Source organism: Ceratotherium simum, chromosome 17 (assembly GCF_057802395.1).
Source record: "Ceratotherium simum simum isolate JZ-2026a chromosome 17, ASM5780239v1, whole genome shotgun sequence".
Taxonomy (NCBI): domain Eukaryota; kingdom Metazoa; phylum Chordata; class Mammalia; order Perissodactyla; family Rhinocerotidae; genus Ceratotherium; species Ceratotherium simum.
The window spans coordinates 7,657,437-7,674,948 of record NC_141916.1 but is presented as its reverse complement, the minus strand read 5'-3'; the positions used below and the strand labels follow the sequence as shown (position 1 = coordinate 7,674,948).

Sequence of the window (17,512 nt, the reverse complement as noted above, 5' to 3'; positions counted from 1 at the left end):
AAAAGCTTTTCATTTTAACTTTGGCAAGTTTGTCAACCTTTATCTTTAAGATTTTTTGCTTTTCGTCTCAACTCTTCCTATAGTCTAAGGTAACAAGGATTTTATCCTATATCTTTTTAAATAATTATACTTTTGCTTTCATATTTATGTTTTTAATCCAACTATAATTTATTTATTTATTTTGCGAGGAAGATCAGCCCTGAGCTAACATCTGATGCCGATCCTCCTCTTTTTTGCCCTGGGCTAACATCCATGCCCGTCTTCCTCTGCTTTATATGGTGCGCCACCCCATATAAAGTGGTGGCTTGACAAGTGGTGCATTGGTGTGTGCTGGGATAACCGCTGCGCCACTGGGCCGGCCCCTATAATTTATTTTTGTACAGTTAGTTCTGCTGTAACAGCATGTGTTCCTAAAAATCACCATGCTATATGCAAAATCATACAATAAAAACCACAGGGCGTATGTGGGAAAAATGGGGTTGCAGCACAACACTCAAAAAAATTTTGTCAGTGACACATTTAAAAAAAAGATATTTAATAAAAATGGTAGCACAGTTTTACATATAGTAAATTGTTAAGAAATACATAAATACCACAATAAATATGACATTTTTCTTTTGAAAAAGATGAAGTTTGCTTGTGAAAGTGAGATTCAGAAGAGTTGCGGCTTCTGAGTTATTTTGAAGAGGTGGAAGGTTATTTGCAATCTGCCGAGAAGTTATAACAGCAGATGTGGAAAATATGGCTCGTAACACATGTGGTGAATTTAGGTAGATGTTTGAAGTGTATGCGTGTTTTGTGCATACCTCTGCAGCTTAGTATAGCTGGGTAGTTTTTTACATTCAACTAGTGTTTGTTTCCGAGTTTGGACTAGGGTGAAGCAAGCAAGGCACCTAGGGCCTACAATTTAAGGAAGTACTCCCTGTTAGGGTCCCTAGGCATCTCACTTGCCTCACTCTAGTCCTGGGCCTGCTTGTGGATGAAGTAGTGCTTAAGCATACACTGAAATTTGTGTTACTGTCCCCTAATAGATCAGACGTGTTTAACATGTCAAGTCTTCAAAGCAAGTGTTAGAGTAGACCTGACTGCATATGTGAGGTAGAGCTCTAGTTAATTTTTTCCCATATACATCACCAGATCTTTCCTTACTAGTTTGTTTGTGTTTTTTTTTTTATAATTTTATTTATTTTTCCCCCAAAGCCCCAGTAGATAGTTGTATGTCATAGCTGCACATCCTTCTAGTTGCTGTATGTGGGACGCGGCCTCAGCATGGCCGGAGAAGCGGTGCGTCGGTACGCGCCCAGGATCCGAACCCGGGCTGCTGCCAGCAGTGGAGCGCGTGCACTTAACCACTAAGCCACTGAGCCAGCCCTTTCCTCACTAGTTTGTAATGATGCTTTTGGCGTATGTCATAGCACCACATATACATCAGTCTAATTCTTGTTTCTTTGTGCCGTTTTCGTTTTCGTTGGTCTTTTTCCTTCTCCAGATGCCAGTATCACATTTTCTTAATTGCAGGTCTGGAACTAACTTTGTAACCTTGGGCAAGTTAATTTCTGTGTCCCTATGAAATTATAATAGTGCCTACCTCATTGGGTAGTTAAGAGAAAATGAGCCAATATATTAAAGTGCTTAGAAGTATGGGCCTGGCCCAAGGGTAAAATTCAAATGTTAGTTATTTTGTTATTATTAAAAGTAATTTCTACAATTTAATAAAGAGTCTTGATATCTGGGAGATTGAGATTGCCATCTTGTTTTTCCTTTTCCAAACTGTCTGAGAGGAAACAGGGAGAGGCTTGTGGAAAGATTCCTTGAGAAAGTGACATTTAGGCTATCTGAAAGATGATAGAAGTTAACTAGGTGTTGAGAGCAATAGGAAAATATTCTGGACGGAAGGACCCATAAGAAAATGGTGTGTCCAGGAGCTGGAAGAAGTCTCTTGTAGCTAGATCTCAGCACGAAGAAAAATGGTACCAGCAGAGGCTAGAGAGGTAGGTAGGAGCAGATCATGCTAGACCTATTAGGCAATGTGAAGGATTTTAGACTTCATCCTAAAATCAAAGTTATAACTATTTGTAAAGATTGATATTTCATGCCTTTTATTCTTTCTCATAGGTCTAAGAATAAAAGCCATGAAATATCGGTCTTTACAAATAGTTATAACTATTCAAAAAAGAATCTCGGAGGCTCAAATTGGGCCCATCTGGACCCTAATAGCATACCAAGGATTAAGAGTGCTGCTGAGAATGGATAAATTCAGATCTTTGTTCACTTATTTGTAATCTTAGTGAGCTATTGATTCTGTTCTAGGCTTTTATCAGTTCAGATTGAGAATCTTGGGTTTTGGCAGATTCATAGATTAGGAGTAGAGTTTTTAGAGTACAGTAAATCTATGTAAATGTCTTGAAATAAAATTTTTTCATTTATTTGTCCACTTCATCTAATATTATTGTCTTTCGTGGGAACACCTGAGAAAACTACACATTATTTCTGTAATAGATGCTCCTATTTTTTCTCCTTCCCTCATGTTTCATTACCACAGGATTCTACAGGTGAGATATAGGTGGCTTGTAATAGAAATATGATGTCCTTTTTCTATTGAAGGTAGTGTTGGAAGCAGTTAAATATTCATCAGATGGGAGCGTCTCCTCTCATAGTAGTATCATTGTACAGAAAGTAGTCACTCAAGATCTAGGAAAGAGACTTGAACTAGAAATGTTATGGCAGCAGATGAAAACTGCCCAGTACAGACCTCCACTGTAACTGTAAAGGTGTATTAAGTACTTTGGGAGATAAAACCCCATCTTTCAGAAATACCTTTTAGGTAAATATAAATAGAATTTTGATAGTATTCCACAAATAGTTTTGAATGTAAGTTTTGTAAATGACATTTTTAATTACATTATTATTATTAATCTATGAGTTCAACACATTTCCAGTCAAAATCTTAATTGGGTTTTTTTGTGAAACTTGATAAACTGATTCTAAAATTGATATGGAAGAGCAGATGGCCAAAGATGGTTAACACAGTTTGCAGCAACAAGCTGGGAAACTTGTCACCATGCTGACGAGAAATGAATCCTAGGCATTTGAAAATAAGATGAATATAGTTTCAGTAATGCTTATGGTGCTTGGTGTATCACACTTTTGAAATCAGTCAACAACCAATCTTGCTTGCCCCAGCAGATTTTACTCCTGTATGGAAGACAGTTGAAGACAATATTGTTGTTATTAACTTTTGTTGGTAAAGAAGCTAAGTTTTTTTGAAACTTTGATTATAGTTATTATAATCAATCTTGCAAACCTTTAATAATTGCTTTCTTTACCCCTAAAAAGATAGTAAAATATATAAAATTAACATACTATACTTGTAAGGTTTTTGCAAAAGAATCATTTTTCTTATTTCTGTATATTTTACCATATTGCATTTTAAAATTTGTTTTGATTGATTCTTACGTTTACCATTTGAATTTTTGTTCAATTGACAAATATTTTGTTGAATAGCTATTACTTGCATTTTTTAAAAAATGCTAAGGATTTTTTTTTTTAATGTGCGTGTCAGTACTTGTTCTCCAGTGGTAGATATTTATAGAATAATAGAAATAATACTTTACACAAGTGAAATATTTTTCTTCCAAATATTGTGACATTACAGTTATTCTCAATAATCCTTTGAAGTTAGGCATGTGCTTTTACTATAAAATGAAATATCAAAAATAGATGGCTTTTCTGCTGTTCCTATAGTTTCAGATATTTTCCTTTACTGGTTTTCTTTTCTTTTTTAGGTATCTAGTTGATAGTCGCTGGTTCAAACAGTGGAAAAAATATGTTGGCTTTGATAGTTGGGACAAATACCAGATGGGAGATCAAAATGTATATCCTGGACCCATTGATAACTCTGGACTTCTCAAAGGTATTATTTCCTTCTTTCAGTCAGGTTGTAAATGTGTTCATTTCAATATGTTATAGTCAATATATGTAATATGGAAAATGTTAATGTAAGTAAATTGATAGATTAGAAATTTCTTTGTTATAGATTTGACCTAATGAACTCAAATTATTCTGTCATAATTAGTTATTATTCTATATCACAAGTTTGGTTTTTCATTTATGATATAATAAGGGTTTATTATTGTTTAAACCTTTAAATGAAGAATGTAAATTAGATAGCACTATCTTATTATTTGGAGGAAATGCTGTATTGTATATTGCTTTTCCTAATGGACACATGACTTTTTTTTTTAAGTTGATCACTGGTATATGTTTACATTCTTGGACTTTTGCTTTAATCTTCTACAACCCTCACTACTTGCCAGCTCTTCTATACCTCTCATCACATTTGAAGAGAATAAAATATAAGTACCAGAACTTCCATTTCTGGCCAAGGTGGAGTAACAGGGGCTGGATTTATCTTTCCACCTGAATGAACTAAAACCCTGACAAAATATGTGAAACAGTGGTTCTCAAAGCATTGGACATAAGACAACAAAGAACAGTGATCCCCGAGAGATAGGAGACAAATGAGGTGAGCCCTGTGATTGCCTCAGCTTACTGCCTTGAGAGTTTCCAAGATATAGCGCAGTAGGGGAAACTCATGGAGAGCATGTCCATCTCCCTTAGTTGAGGAAAGAGTTTGGAGTCTAGGGAGACCAAGCCTGCCAGAGTTTTCAGGGCAGAGTATCCGAGAGGAATGAGCAGCACAGAGAGACAGAGATAGAGACCTGGAGGTCTGCAGAGAGTCTCTCTCAAGTCTTCAACTGACTGTTAATCAACACGTGCATCCAGGGAAAGAACCACTAAAAAGAATGAGAGAAAACCATCATTGGGGCTCATATAGGACCAATAATAATGTGTTTACAGCAGCCAGAGTGGAAAACCTTATAATTCACGAGGTAGACTACTGAGAATGGTTTTGCCTCTGTAATAGGGCAAAATTAATCGTCTTGTCAGTTCTAATTTGAAGGTGTCAAACTATTTCCAAGTAACTTAGCTGTATCTCAGAACAAAATGCAAGAGTATTTATAGGAATACAAAAATACCCAGTATCCAACAAGATAAAATTTATAATATCTTTGATCCAACCAAATATTACCTGGCATGCAAAGAAGCAGAAAAATATGATGTATAATGAGGAGAAAGAGCAATGTTTACAAAAAATTTTTAAATGGGAAAAAGGAACAAAGAACAAATGAAACAAATACAAAACCAATAATAGCAAGATGGTTAATTTAAACCCAGTTCTATGAATAATCACATTAAATATAAATACCCCAGTTAGAGGTAGAGACTGTAAGAGTGGATTAAAAAATAAGACCCAACTATATACTGTCTACAAGAAACACACTTTAAATATACAGATACAAGTAAATTAAAAGTAAGATTGAAAAAGATATGCTGTGTTGTGGTAAGCAGAATTCTAAGACTGTCCTCCAGTGACCCTCAGTCTTGTGTAATCGTCTCTCCTTTGAGTGGGGGTGGAACCTGTGAATAGGATGCGATGTCATTCCCATGATTATATATGACAAAAGGAAGATTATCCCAGTGAGCTTAATCTAATCACATGTGCCTTTTAAAATCAGAGCGTTTTCTCTGGCTTGTGGCTGAAGAAGTCAGATTCAGAGCATGAGAAGGACTCAGTACATCATTGCTGGTTTGAAAATGGAAGGGACCATGTGAGAAGGAAGACAGGCATCCTCTAGGAACAGAGAGGCCTCAGGCCCACAGCCAGCAAGGAAACAGGAACTTCATACCTGCAACCGTGTGGAACTGAATTCTGCCAACAACCTGAATGGGCTTAGAAGTGGATTCTTCCCAGAGCCTTCAGATAGGAGACCAGCCTGTCTGACATCTTGATTTCTGCCTTTTGAGACCCTCAGTAGGGAACCCAGTTGAGCCCACCTGAACTTCTGACCCACAAAACTGTGAGATAATAAGTCGATATTGTTTTAAGCCGCCATGGTAATTTGTTATGCAGTAATAGAAAACTAATACACATGCTAACACTAATCAAAAGAAAGCTGTAGTGGCTATATTAATGTCAGACATTAAGACAGAACAAAGGACGTTACTAGTGATAAAAGTTCACTTCAGAATCATAAATGTGCTGGGATAATTCATTAAGAGGACATAATAATCCTAAATTTATACCCAGCCAATGGCATAACTTCAAAATATGTGAAGCAAAAACTGATAGATCTGCAAGGAGAAATAGAAAAATATCCACAATTATATAATGAGTATTTCAAGACTCTTTTCTCTGTGAATGATAAAAAAAACATATAGACAGAAAATTAGTAGTGATGTGAAAGAATTGAACACTCTCATCTAACCTGACCTAACTGACATTTGTAGAACATTCCACTGAACAATAGAAGAATGAAAATCCTTTTCAAGTGTGCACATGAAACATTTAGATAGAATATTCTGGACCATAAAATCTGTCTCAATAAAGTTAAAAAGGATTTAAATCCTAAAAATATGTTCTCTTACTACAGTGGAATAAATTAGAAGTTAATAACAGAAAGATAGCTGGAACATCTTCAAATATTTGGAAACTAAGTTAGACACTTCTGTGTAACCCATGGATCAAAGAACTCAAAAGGAAAATTAGAAAGTATTTTTTTTTCCCCCCCCTGGATTTTTTTTTTTTATTGATGTTTTAATGGTTTCTAACATTGTGAAATTTTGGGTTGTACATTTTTGTTTGTCCATCACCATATATATGACTCCCTTCACCCCTTGTGCCCACCCCCCACCCCCACTGCCCCTGGTAACCACAGTCCAGTTTTCTCTGTCCATGTGTTGGTTTATATTCCACGTATGAGTGAGATCATACAGTGTTTGTCTTTCTCTTTCTGGCTTATTTCACTTAACATAATACGCTCCAGACCCATCCATGTTGTTGCAAATGGGACGATTTTGTCTTTTTTTATGGCTGAGTAGTATTCCATTGTATATATATACCACATTTTCTTAATCCAGTCGTCAGTCGAGGGACACTTAGGTTGCTTCCACTTCTTGGCTATGGTGAATAATGCTGCAATGAACATAGGGGTGCATAAGCCTCTTTGGATTGTTGATTTCAGGTGCGTTGGATAGATTCCCAGTAGTGGGATGGCTGGATCATAGGGCATCTCTGGAAAATTAGAAAGTATTTTTAACTAAATGAAAGTGAAAACACATCAAAATTTGTGGAAGGCAGCTAAATAGTATGTGGAGGGGAATTTATAGCCCTGAACACCTATAAAGAAAAGTCTCAAATCAGTGACCTTGGTTTCCAATTTAAGAAACTAAAAATAAGAACAAATTAAATCTAAAGGAAGCAGAAGAAAGGACATAAGTTCCGAACAGAAATTAAAGAAAGAGAAAAATAGAGAAAATCAGTGAAACCAAAAACTACTTCTTTGTGAAAATAAAATTGATAAATATCTAGTTTGATCACAACAAAAAGAGAAAAGACACAATTGCCAATATCAAGAACAAGAGAGGTAACGTCATTACAGAATCTGCAAATAATAAAAGAACAATAACGTAATATTATGAAGTTTAAGCCAATGGCATATTCAACAAATTAGGTGGAAAAGACAAATTCCTTGAAAGATGAAAACTACCAAAGCACATTCCAAAAGAATAGATGGCCTGAATAGCCCTATGTCAATTAAAGAAATTGAATTTGTAGTTTAAAACTTTCCCACAAGGAAAACATCAGACCCACATGGTACCACTGGTGAATTCTACCAAACATTTTAAGGGAGAAATAATACCAATTCTACAAAAACTCTTCCAGAAAATTGGGAGAGAATGCTTCACCTTAAACTATGAAACCATCACTACCTTGGTACCAAAGTCTGACAGAGACATTTCAAGAAAAGAAAACTGTACACCAATATCCCTCATGCACATAGATGCATAAATTCTTAAGAAAATTTTAGTAAATCGAGCCCAACAATAAAAAGGGTATATGTATCATATAGAAATAAATATTAAAAAGATAATATATCATGTAAGATAAAAGAGTAAAATAGAAGGAAATTTCCTCAACCTCATAATGGGCATCTGAAAAACCTACAGGTGACATACTCAATGGTGAAAGACTGGATGCTCTCCCTCCAAAATCAGGAAAAAGGCAAGGATATCTACTGTCAGCTCTTTAAGCCAACATTGTACGAAGGTAATAGTGAGTAAGGCAAGAAGAAGAAATAAAAGGCATGTAGATTGTAATAAATCTGCTTTTATTCATAGATAACTATGTCTATGTAGAAAATTGGATATAATCTACAAAAAAAAACTTCTGGAATTAATAAATGAGATTAGGATACAAGATCATTATTCAAAAAGCAATTGTATTTTTGTACACTTACAAGGAACTAACAGGAATTGAAACTTTGAAAATACATTTTTTTTTTTTTTTTAAAGATTTTATTTATTTATTTTTTCCCCCCAAAGCCCAGTAGATAGTTGTGTGTCATAGCTGCACATCCTTCTAGTTGCTGTATGTGGGACGCGGCCTCAGCATGGCCGGAGAAGCAGCGCGTCGGTGGGAGCCCGGGATCCGAACCCGGGTCGCCAGCAGCGGAGCGCACTCACTCAACCACCAAGCCACGGGGCCGGCCCCTGAAAATACATTTTATGGGGCTGGCCTGGGGCTGTAGCGGGTAAAGTGCAAGCGCTCCGCTTTGGCGGCCCGGGGTTCCACAGGTTTGGATCCCAGGCTTGCGCCAGCAAACTGCTTGTCAAGCCGTGCTGTGGCGGCATCCTGTGTAAAGTGGAGGAAGATGGGCACGGATGTTAGCCCAGGGCCAGTCTTCCTCAGCAAAAAGAGGAGGATTGGCAGATGTTAGCTCAGGGCTGATCTTCCTCACGCACACACACAAAATACATTTTATAGTCGTATCAAAAAATATAAAATACTTACAGATAAACCTGACAAAATATGCTCAAGACCTTTACACTGAAAACTACAAGTTTCTGAGAGAAATTAAAACCTAAATAAAGAGAGAAATCATGCTAATGGATCAGAAGACGCAATATTGTTAAATTCCCCCACGCAGTCTACAGATTCAACACAATTCCGGATCACATTCCTAGTCGGCTTTTAAAAAATTGAGATGGAATTTGCATACCACAAAATTCATCCTTTTAAATTGTACTGTTCATTGGTTTTTAGTATAGTCACAGAGTTGTATAACCATTACCACCATCTAATTCTACAACATTTTCATCACCCCAGAAAGAAACTTTGTACTCTTTAACAGTCACTCCCCATCCCCCGCAAGACCCCAGCCTTAGGCAACCACTAACCTATTTTCTGTCTCTATGGATTTACCTATTGTGGATATTTCATCTAAGTGGAATCATACAATATGTACCCTTTAATGATTAACTTCTTTCGCTTAGCACAGTTTTCAAGTGTCATCCGTGTAGCATGAATCAGTATTTCATTCCTTTTTATGGATGAATAATTTTCCATTGTATGGCTATAACACATTTAATTTATCCATTCATCAATTGATAGACATTTGGGCTATTTGCACTCTCTGGCTATTATGAATAATGCTGCTATAAACATTCGTGTACAAATTTTTGTGTAGATGTATATTTTCATTTCTTGTGGGTATATACCTAGACCTAGAATTACTAGGTCATATAGTAACTCTGTATTTAACTATTTGAGAAACTGTTAGACTGTTTTCCAAAATAGTTAGACCGTTTTACATTCTCACCAGCAATATATGAGGGTTCCAATTTCTCCACATCCTTGTCAACACTTGTTATTGTCTGTCCTTTTATTATAACCATCCTGATGGGTTTGAAGTGGTATCTCATTGTGATTTTGATTTGTATTTCCCTAGTGATTAATGATGTTAAGTATCTTATTGGTGCTGTTTATATATCTTTTTTGAAGAAATGTCTATTCAGATCCTGTGCCCATTTTTAAATTGGATTATGTCTTTTTATTGTTATAAGAGTTGTTTATATAGTCTGGATACTAGCCCCTTATCATATATATGATTTACAATAATTGTCACCTATTCTGTGGATTGTCTTTTACTTCCTTGGTGGTGCCTTTGAAGCACAAAAGTTTATCTGTTTTTTCCCTTTGGTTGCTTGTGATTTTGGTGTCAGAAAGCATTGCCTGATCCAAGGTCATAAAAGATTTACACCTATGTTTTCTTCTAAGAGTTTTATAGCTTTATCTGTTACATTTGTGTCTGATCAATTTTAAGTTAATATTTATATATTGTGTGTGCGGTAAGAATCAATTGAACAGATTAGGGAATCCAGAAGTAGATCCCTACATATATGGTCAATTGATTTTAGACAAAGATGTAACAGGTATTCAGTGTCTTTTAAACAAATGCTACTTGAGCATTAGGTATCTGTTTGCAAAAAGCCTGAACTTTTATCCATACCTGGCACTATATACAAAATTAACTCAAAGCAGATCATAGACCTAAATGTAAAAACCAAAACTATAAAACTTATAGAAAAAAAAAGAAAAATTTTGTGACATTTTGTTAGGCAAAGATTTCTTAAATATGATGCAAAAGCATGATTGATAAAAGAAAAAAATGGATGAATTGTATTTCATCAGTAATAAAAGCCTCTTCAGTTTTTCTGTTTTTTATTTTTTTATTCTTTTTTTGCTGGGAAAACTTCGCCCTGAGCTAACATCTGTTGCCAATCTTCCTCTCTCTTTTTTTTTTTTCCTTCCCTCCCCAAAGCCCCAGTACATAGTTGCATATTTTAGTTGTAAGTCCTTCTAGTTCCTCTGTGTGAGCTGCCACGACAGCATGGCTACTGACAGACGATTGATGTGGTTCCGAGACCGGGAAATGAACCCAGGCAGCTGAAGCGGAGAACACTGAACTTGAACCATTAGGCCATCAGGGCTGACTCTAAAAGCCTCTTCAAATGACAGTGTTAAGAGAAGGAAAAGACAAGCCAGTGTGGGAGAAAAACAAATCACCTAGCTGATAAAACACTTGTAGGCAGAATAAATAATTTTTGAAACTCTATATTAAGAAAACATAAACAGTTGGAAAAAGTGGGCAAAAGATTTGAACAGATACTTCACCAAAGAAAGAGTTTTCAAAAAGCACTTGCGGATATACTCAGCATGATTAGTCTTTAGAGAAATGAAGATTAAAACCACAATGAGGTACCACTGTATATTAAAATGATTCACATTTAAAACACTGACCCATACCATGTATTGACAAGGATGTGGAACAAGTGGAACTTTTATGCACTGTTTCTGGGAATGAAATAGTCTGGCAGTTTCTTAAAAAACTAAGCATACATTTACTATAGGAACTAAGCATACATTTACCATTCCACTCCTAGGTATTTACCCAAGAGAAATGAAAGCGTATATCTATATGAAAACTTGTACATGAATGTTCATAGCAGTGTTATTTGTAATAGAGAAAATTGAAAACAACCCAAAGTGCCCATCAGCAGCTGAATGGGTAAACAAATTATAGTATATCCGTTTACATTGATATGTAAAAACATGAATGGATCTCGATAATTTTGCAGCGTAAATGAAACAAAAACAGTACATACTGTTTTTATATAAGATTCTGTTACTGAACCAAGTGGGCTCGCCTCCTGGTGAGTTAAATAAGACTCTACACCAGTGGAAGTTGTCTCACAAAGTAAAGTGTATTTGCAGCAAATAGGAGGCCATGAGGAATCATTTCCAAAGTCATGGCATCGCCAGACAAAGGGAAGCAGGAACTTTTATTTCGGTTGGGGAATGAATATTCAAAAGGGAGAGGCGGGTATTTGCTTGCACAGGCTCGGTTGGAGAACATGCTTCCACATAATGAGGCCTAAGCTCCTCCTGGAGAGATCTTCGCATTAAAAATAAGGCAAAGGTCCGGGCCGGCCCGTGGCTTAGAGGTTGGGTGCGCACGCTCTGCTACTGGCAGCCCGGGTTGGCGCGCACCGACGCACCGCTTCTCCAGCCATGCTGAGGCGGCGTCCAACATACAGCAACTAGAAGGATGTGCAACTATGACATACAACTATCCACTGGGACTTTGGGGAGAAAAAGGGAAAAAAAGGAGGAAGATTGGCAATAGATGTTAGCTCAGAGTTGGTCTTCCTCAGCAAAAAGAGGAGGGTTAGCGTGGATGTTAGCTCAGGGCTGATCTTCCTCACAAAAAAAATAATAAAATAAAATAAGACAAAGGTCATGGTCATAGCTCTTGTGTTGAGACTTGGTCAGTTTCAGGATGGCTGGTGGTTACATCTCCTTAACATACTTTTCCATACAACTTCGAAAAACAGTTAATCCAAACCCACCCTTGAGTTTCTTGAGGCACCTCGTCAGTGACAATTTTAGAAAATGCAAATTTGTCTATACTAACAGAAAGCAAACATAATTTTCATATAAAATTCTAAAAAATACATATTAATGTCTGTAGTTGCAAATACAGATAAATGGTTTTCTGAGGACAAAATGGTGGACCTGGATGGACAGGAAGGAGGGATTGCCAAGGGCTACAAGGAAACCTTTGGGGGTGATGGAATATTCATCATTTTGGTAGTGTTGATGGTTTCACACTTGTATTGGTATGTCAGAACTTATCAAATTTTACACTTTAAATACATGTGGTTTATTCTATATCAATTATTTATCAATAAACACAGAAGTAACAAATATCAGCTGTTCTGTGTTTAGGGGTGTTCTCCTCCCTTAAAAAATGAATTAATCGTTTTATCTTGTCCACTAGATATAAATTACTATTTAGATTCTGGTACATAATAAAATCATTTACCCAAACTCTTGAATTATTGCAGAAAATAGCACAGAAGTCTTAATTTTTAAACTTTTTTTCTTAAGTTTTCTTCAAGGCAATCTGTTAGAGTAGAAAGAAAATGGATGTTAGAGTAAACAGATTTGTGTTTGAATCCAGTTTCTACAATTTTCTGTATATGTGACCTTGGGCAAGTTAGTCAATACCTGAATCTGTTTACTAATTAAAATGGAGATATCCACTTCATAATATTGTTTTGAAAATGAACTGAGATAACAGGGTTTTCTGTAGTAACACCTTTCACAATACCTGCAGTTTTCTGTATGTTTGATCTCTTGGGCAAGTTACTCAGTATTCCTGAATATATTTTCTAATCTAAAGTGGGGGGGGGCACCTATCTTATAGGATTGTTTTGAGAATTGACTGAGATAACATGATTATTTGCTGTAATATGTCTCATGGTACATGATGCATATAGGGGTTTAGAATGTGTAAATATCTTTCACCTTCAAAGGGTTCTGAAAATATGTTTCAAATTATCAGTTTTCATGAAGAATTTAAAAGTTACAACTAAGATTTTTAAAAAACTGAGCTTAAAATTAATAGTTTGCATCTTCTGTTGAAGTTTGTATTGTAAAATTCAGTTTCCACATTTCTACTCTATATCAAACATAGTTTTCTCAAACTTTAGTGTGATTCTGTGACCATAGATTGATCCTAGATAGAATAAATAACTTTCTCTTAATGCTTTCAGCACTTTTCCTGCTTTTGATTTATATTGTTATATCTAGTTTAGAATAGTATGTTCTCATTGAAATGCTACCAAGAACAATTTCGCTTTCAATGTTTGTTAATTTAGACTAGCTCAGAATGAGAAAATCCCCTTTATGTTGTATATGACTCAATGAACTATTTCTGTTTATGTGTCTATTCTTTGGAAATTCAAGTAATAGACCAGATAATAATAAATGAGTGTCAGATTAGGGCTGTGAAGTAGGTATAACTCAAAGTATTGCTTCTAGAACTCTGGCCTGCTGTGCACTAAAGTTTTAGTTTAACCAGAGTTTTGAAAATAGATCATAGAATTAGAACCACATCTGAACAACTACCTCCACTTTAGATCTCATGAGGAGTGTAGGTGATGGGCCTTCTGGAGTTCACAGGATGCCCTTTTGTGATTTCCATCATGGTTCCCAGCCCATGTGCTTTGGAGTCATTTTTGTAAAAGGTTATTGATTTGCTTCTGAATTTCCTTCATCAGCTAATGCTAGAATGACCCAGACTGTTACCATGTGAGAGAGCTCTGATACTCAGAATATTTGGGAAACACTCTTTCAGGTCGCTTGGCTAACAGTTACACCTTAGTGTTTTTCTAAGAGCCTCATAAAAGAAAAATTAACTTTTTAAACACTAGTGGTACACATCGAAACTTTTTAAAGCAACAGTCTGTTTTAGAATACATAGATTTAGATGTGCACCTCTTCAGAGCTTTTTTCAAAACTCATTATTTATTTATTTATTTATTTATTTATTTTTTAAAGATTTTATTTATTCATTTTTTCCCCCCAAAGCCCCAGTAGACAGCTGTATGTCATAGGTTCACATCCTTCTAGTTGCTGTACGTGGGACTCGGCCTCGCGTTGGACGGAGAAGTGGTGCCTCGGGGCGCGCCCGGGACCCGAACCCGGGCTGCCAGCATCAGAGCGCGCGCACCCAACCGCCAAGCCACGGAGCCGGCCCTGAAAACTCATTATTTAAATACTTAAATTAGTCTTTATGAGTTTGAGTAATTTGTAATGTATACAACCAAAGTATTTAGAGATATGTACTGTTGTTTCTTTTTACGTATTGAGTTTATTTTTCCTTTTGCAGATGGTGATGCCCAGTCACTTAAGGAGCATCTTATTGATGAATTGGATTACATACTATTGCCAACTGAGGGCTGGAATAAACTTGTCAGCTGGTACACGTTGATGGAAGGTCAGGAACCAATAGCACGAAAGGTACGTATTAAGAATAACAGAATAAAAATATTTTTTTGAACAGTTCACATTTTATTGTTAATTCAGTGATTTGTGAAGCCTTGTCAATTATCTTGGAGAAAAAGACCATCAAAATGTTACTGTACACTGTACAATAATAATAATAACAGCTCACACACATAGAGGGTTTACTGTATGCTAGCCACTGTTATAAGCACATGATGCATTATTAACTAATTTAATCCTCACAGAAAACTCTCTGAGATAAGTATTATTATCCCCGTTTTATAGATGAGGAAGTGAAGACAGAGGTAGAGAGGTTCGGGGTCTTTAGAAAGTCACGTCAGTTTACAGGCTCTCGCAGCCTGACTCTGTTTTTTACCCACTGTGCTGCACTGCTTTTTTGATAAAACAGAAAATAACGAAGAAACTAAAAGTAGAAATATTTTGCAGCATAAAATTTTTTTTAAAATGGAAAATGCAGATATTTTTCTTATCCCTTATTTTAAAGTTTTACAGTTATAGTGTAGAAACATTAGAAATGACCCATTTTCTTTAATTTTTGGAACTAAAAAGTCATTTATGAAAGTGAGGGTGTTGCCATAATAGAAGAAGACCAAATGCTTAAAGTAGACCTGCCAGTCTTACACACGTATTTGATCGTGTATTCGGATGGGGAGGAGCGCAGGGAGAAGGATTGAGAGGGGAACCAGAATCTCTGAGCATAATTATGTATCTGGTTTTTTCCCTCGTAGAATCAATTAAAAAGTTGAATTATGTAACACAAGGGTGTAAACCTCTGCTAGACCAAACCGTATTTGGATTTATTTGCAAGTGATACTACAAAGTTGTTATATTAACAGTTTGGACTTGTATATCTCTGGTTTAGGTATAGAATTAAATCTTGTTTTCTAAATAGAATGTGAGTGTACCTTTTATTTAGTTTAGTTTAGTTCCTTAATTTTACTCATTCTTTTCTTGTAGTCATTTCAAATTTAGAATTCCTCTCTTTTAAGAATGCTAGCCTTATATATATAAAATGGCCTATCGTTTTGTCTATAGTTGCTGGAGAATGGAGTGTTTTGACCATTTAAAGAATAGACTAGCTATAAAACTGTCTAGAAGAAGAACTTCGTTTGTGGTATAAAGGAAAATCTGTGTCTGGAATATCTTCAAATGTGTTAAACTGTACTACTTTAACCTTAATGATAGATTTTTTTTTTTTTTTTTTTTTTTGGTGAGGAGATCAGCACTGTGCTAACATCCGCCAATCCTCCTCTTTTTTTTTTTTTGCTGAGGAAGACGGCCCTGGGCTAACATCTGTGCCCATCTTCCTCCACTTTATATGGGGCGCCGCCACAGCATGGCCTGCCAAGCAGTGCATGGGTGCGCGCCCGGGATCCGAACCAGCGAACCCCGGGCCACCGCAGCGGAGCGCGCGCACTTAACCGCTTGCACCACCGGGCCGGCCCCCTTAATGATAGATTTTTTTAAAATAAATGTAGTATGTTATACAGTACAAGTCTTTAATATGGTAAACAGATCAACCAGCAACTTTATTGACATTACTTTTTGGAAGAGATCTTGTTGGCATTTCTTGAAATCTGTGTCTGATAAGGAAATAAAAGTAAAAAAAGAAAAAAGAATCATGAAAACTTCACAGAGGTAGAAAGAAAAATGTAAAAATTCTGCTAAGTTTATTTTTAATAAGGTAATTGACATTTACTCAACCTATAAAATAATTTTCAAACTTTAGTGTGCATAAAATTATCTAGAGTCTTTATCAAATGTATCTTCCTCCAAAATTAAATCAGTAATTCTGGAATTTCCATTTTTACTATCCCCCACATGACCTTGATGCCAGTGGATTTCACTTAAAGAATAAACTGGTCCATGGGCCGGCTCCGTGGCTTAGCGGTTAAGTGCGCGCGCTCTGATGTTGGCGGCCCGGGTTCGGATCCCGGGAGCGCCCCGAGGCACCACTTCTCCGTCCAACGCGAGGCCGAGTCCCACGTACAGCAACTAGAAGGATGTGAACCTATGACATACAACTATCTACTGGGGCTTTGGGGGGAAAAACTGAATAAATAAAATCTTTAAAAAAAAAAAAAAAAAAAAAAAAAAAGAATAAACTGGTCTTTTAGATTTGAAGCCCAACTTTGAATTTTACTGATCTCTGATTGCATTAAAGAATCTGAAATTGGTAATACCTCTAGCTGTAAGACAGAAACGAAGTTAACTATCCTCCTGGGCCTCAAATATGTGTAAAATGTTTCACTTATAGTGTCAGGCATTCAATTAAAAACAGAAAAACAGGCAAATGAGCAGGAAATACAGTGGAACCAAAATCCAAGAGAATCAGTAGACAGTAGAAATAAACCCATTAGGAATCCAGATAATGGAGTTATCAAACAGAAACTTTAAAATACTGTGCTTATTATGTTCAAAAAAATAAAAGACAAAGTTGAAAAGGACAAAACTATTAAGAACCAAATACTAAAACTGAACAATAATATGAAAAAATTAATTCAAGACTTAATGTTTGGGTAAAATACTAGACTAAACAGAAACCAAAGAGAGAAGTTGTAAACTAAATGATAACATGGGTAGAAAATACACAGGCTAAAACTTAGAGAGATTAATGAATGGAAAATACAGAAAGAAGCAAAGGGACACATGGAATACAGTGAATAAGTTTAGCCTACATATAAGTGGACTCTTAGAAGGAGAGGAAAGACAGAATGGGGTAGAAGTAATACTGAA

General features: G+C 36.0%; 1 protein-coding gene across 2 annotated transcripts in view; it reads left to right on the top strand.

Moving 5' to 3' along the window:
- USP15 (ubiquitin specific peptidase 15) overlaps positions 1–17,512 on the top strand; it is a 123,572-nt gene that overhangs the window by 15,089 nt on the left and 90,971 nt on the right. For both annotated transcript variants that reach the window (XM_004429355.3, XM_004429356.3), the window contains exons 2-3: positions 3,786–3,913; positions 14,640–14,770. In XM_004429355.3, the coding sequence (XP_004429412.1) occupies positions 3,786–3,913; positions 14,640–14,770 (259 nt within the window). The remainder of the gene's footprint in view (positions 1–3,785; positions 3,914–14,639; positions 14,771–17,512) is intronic.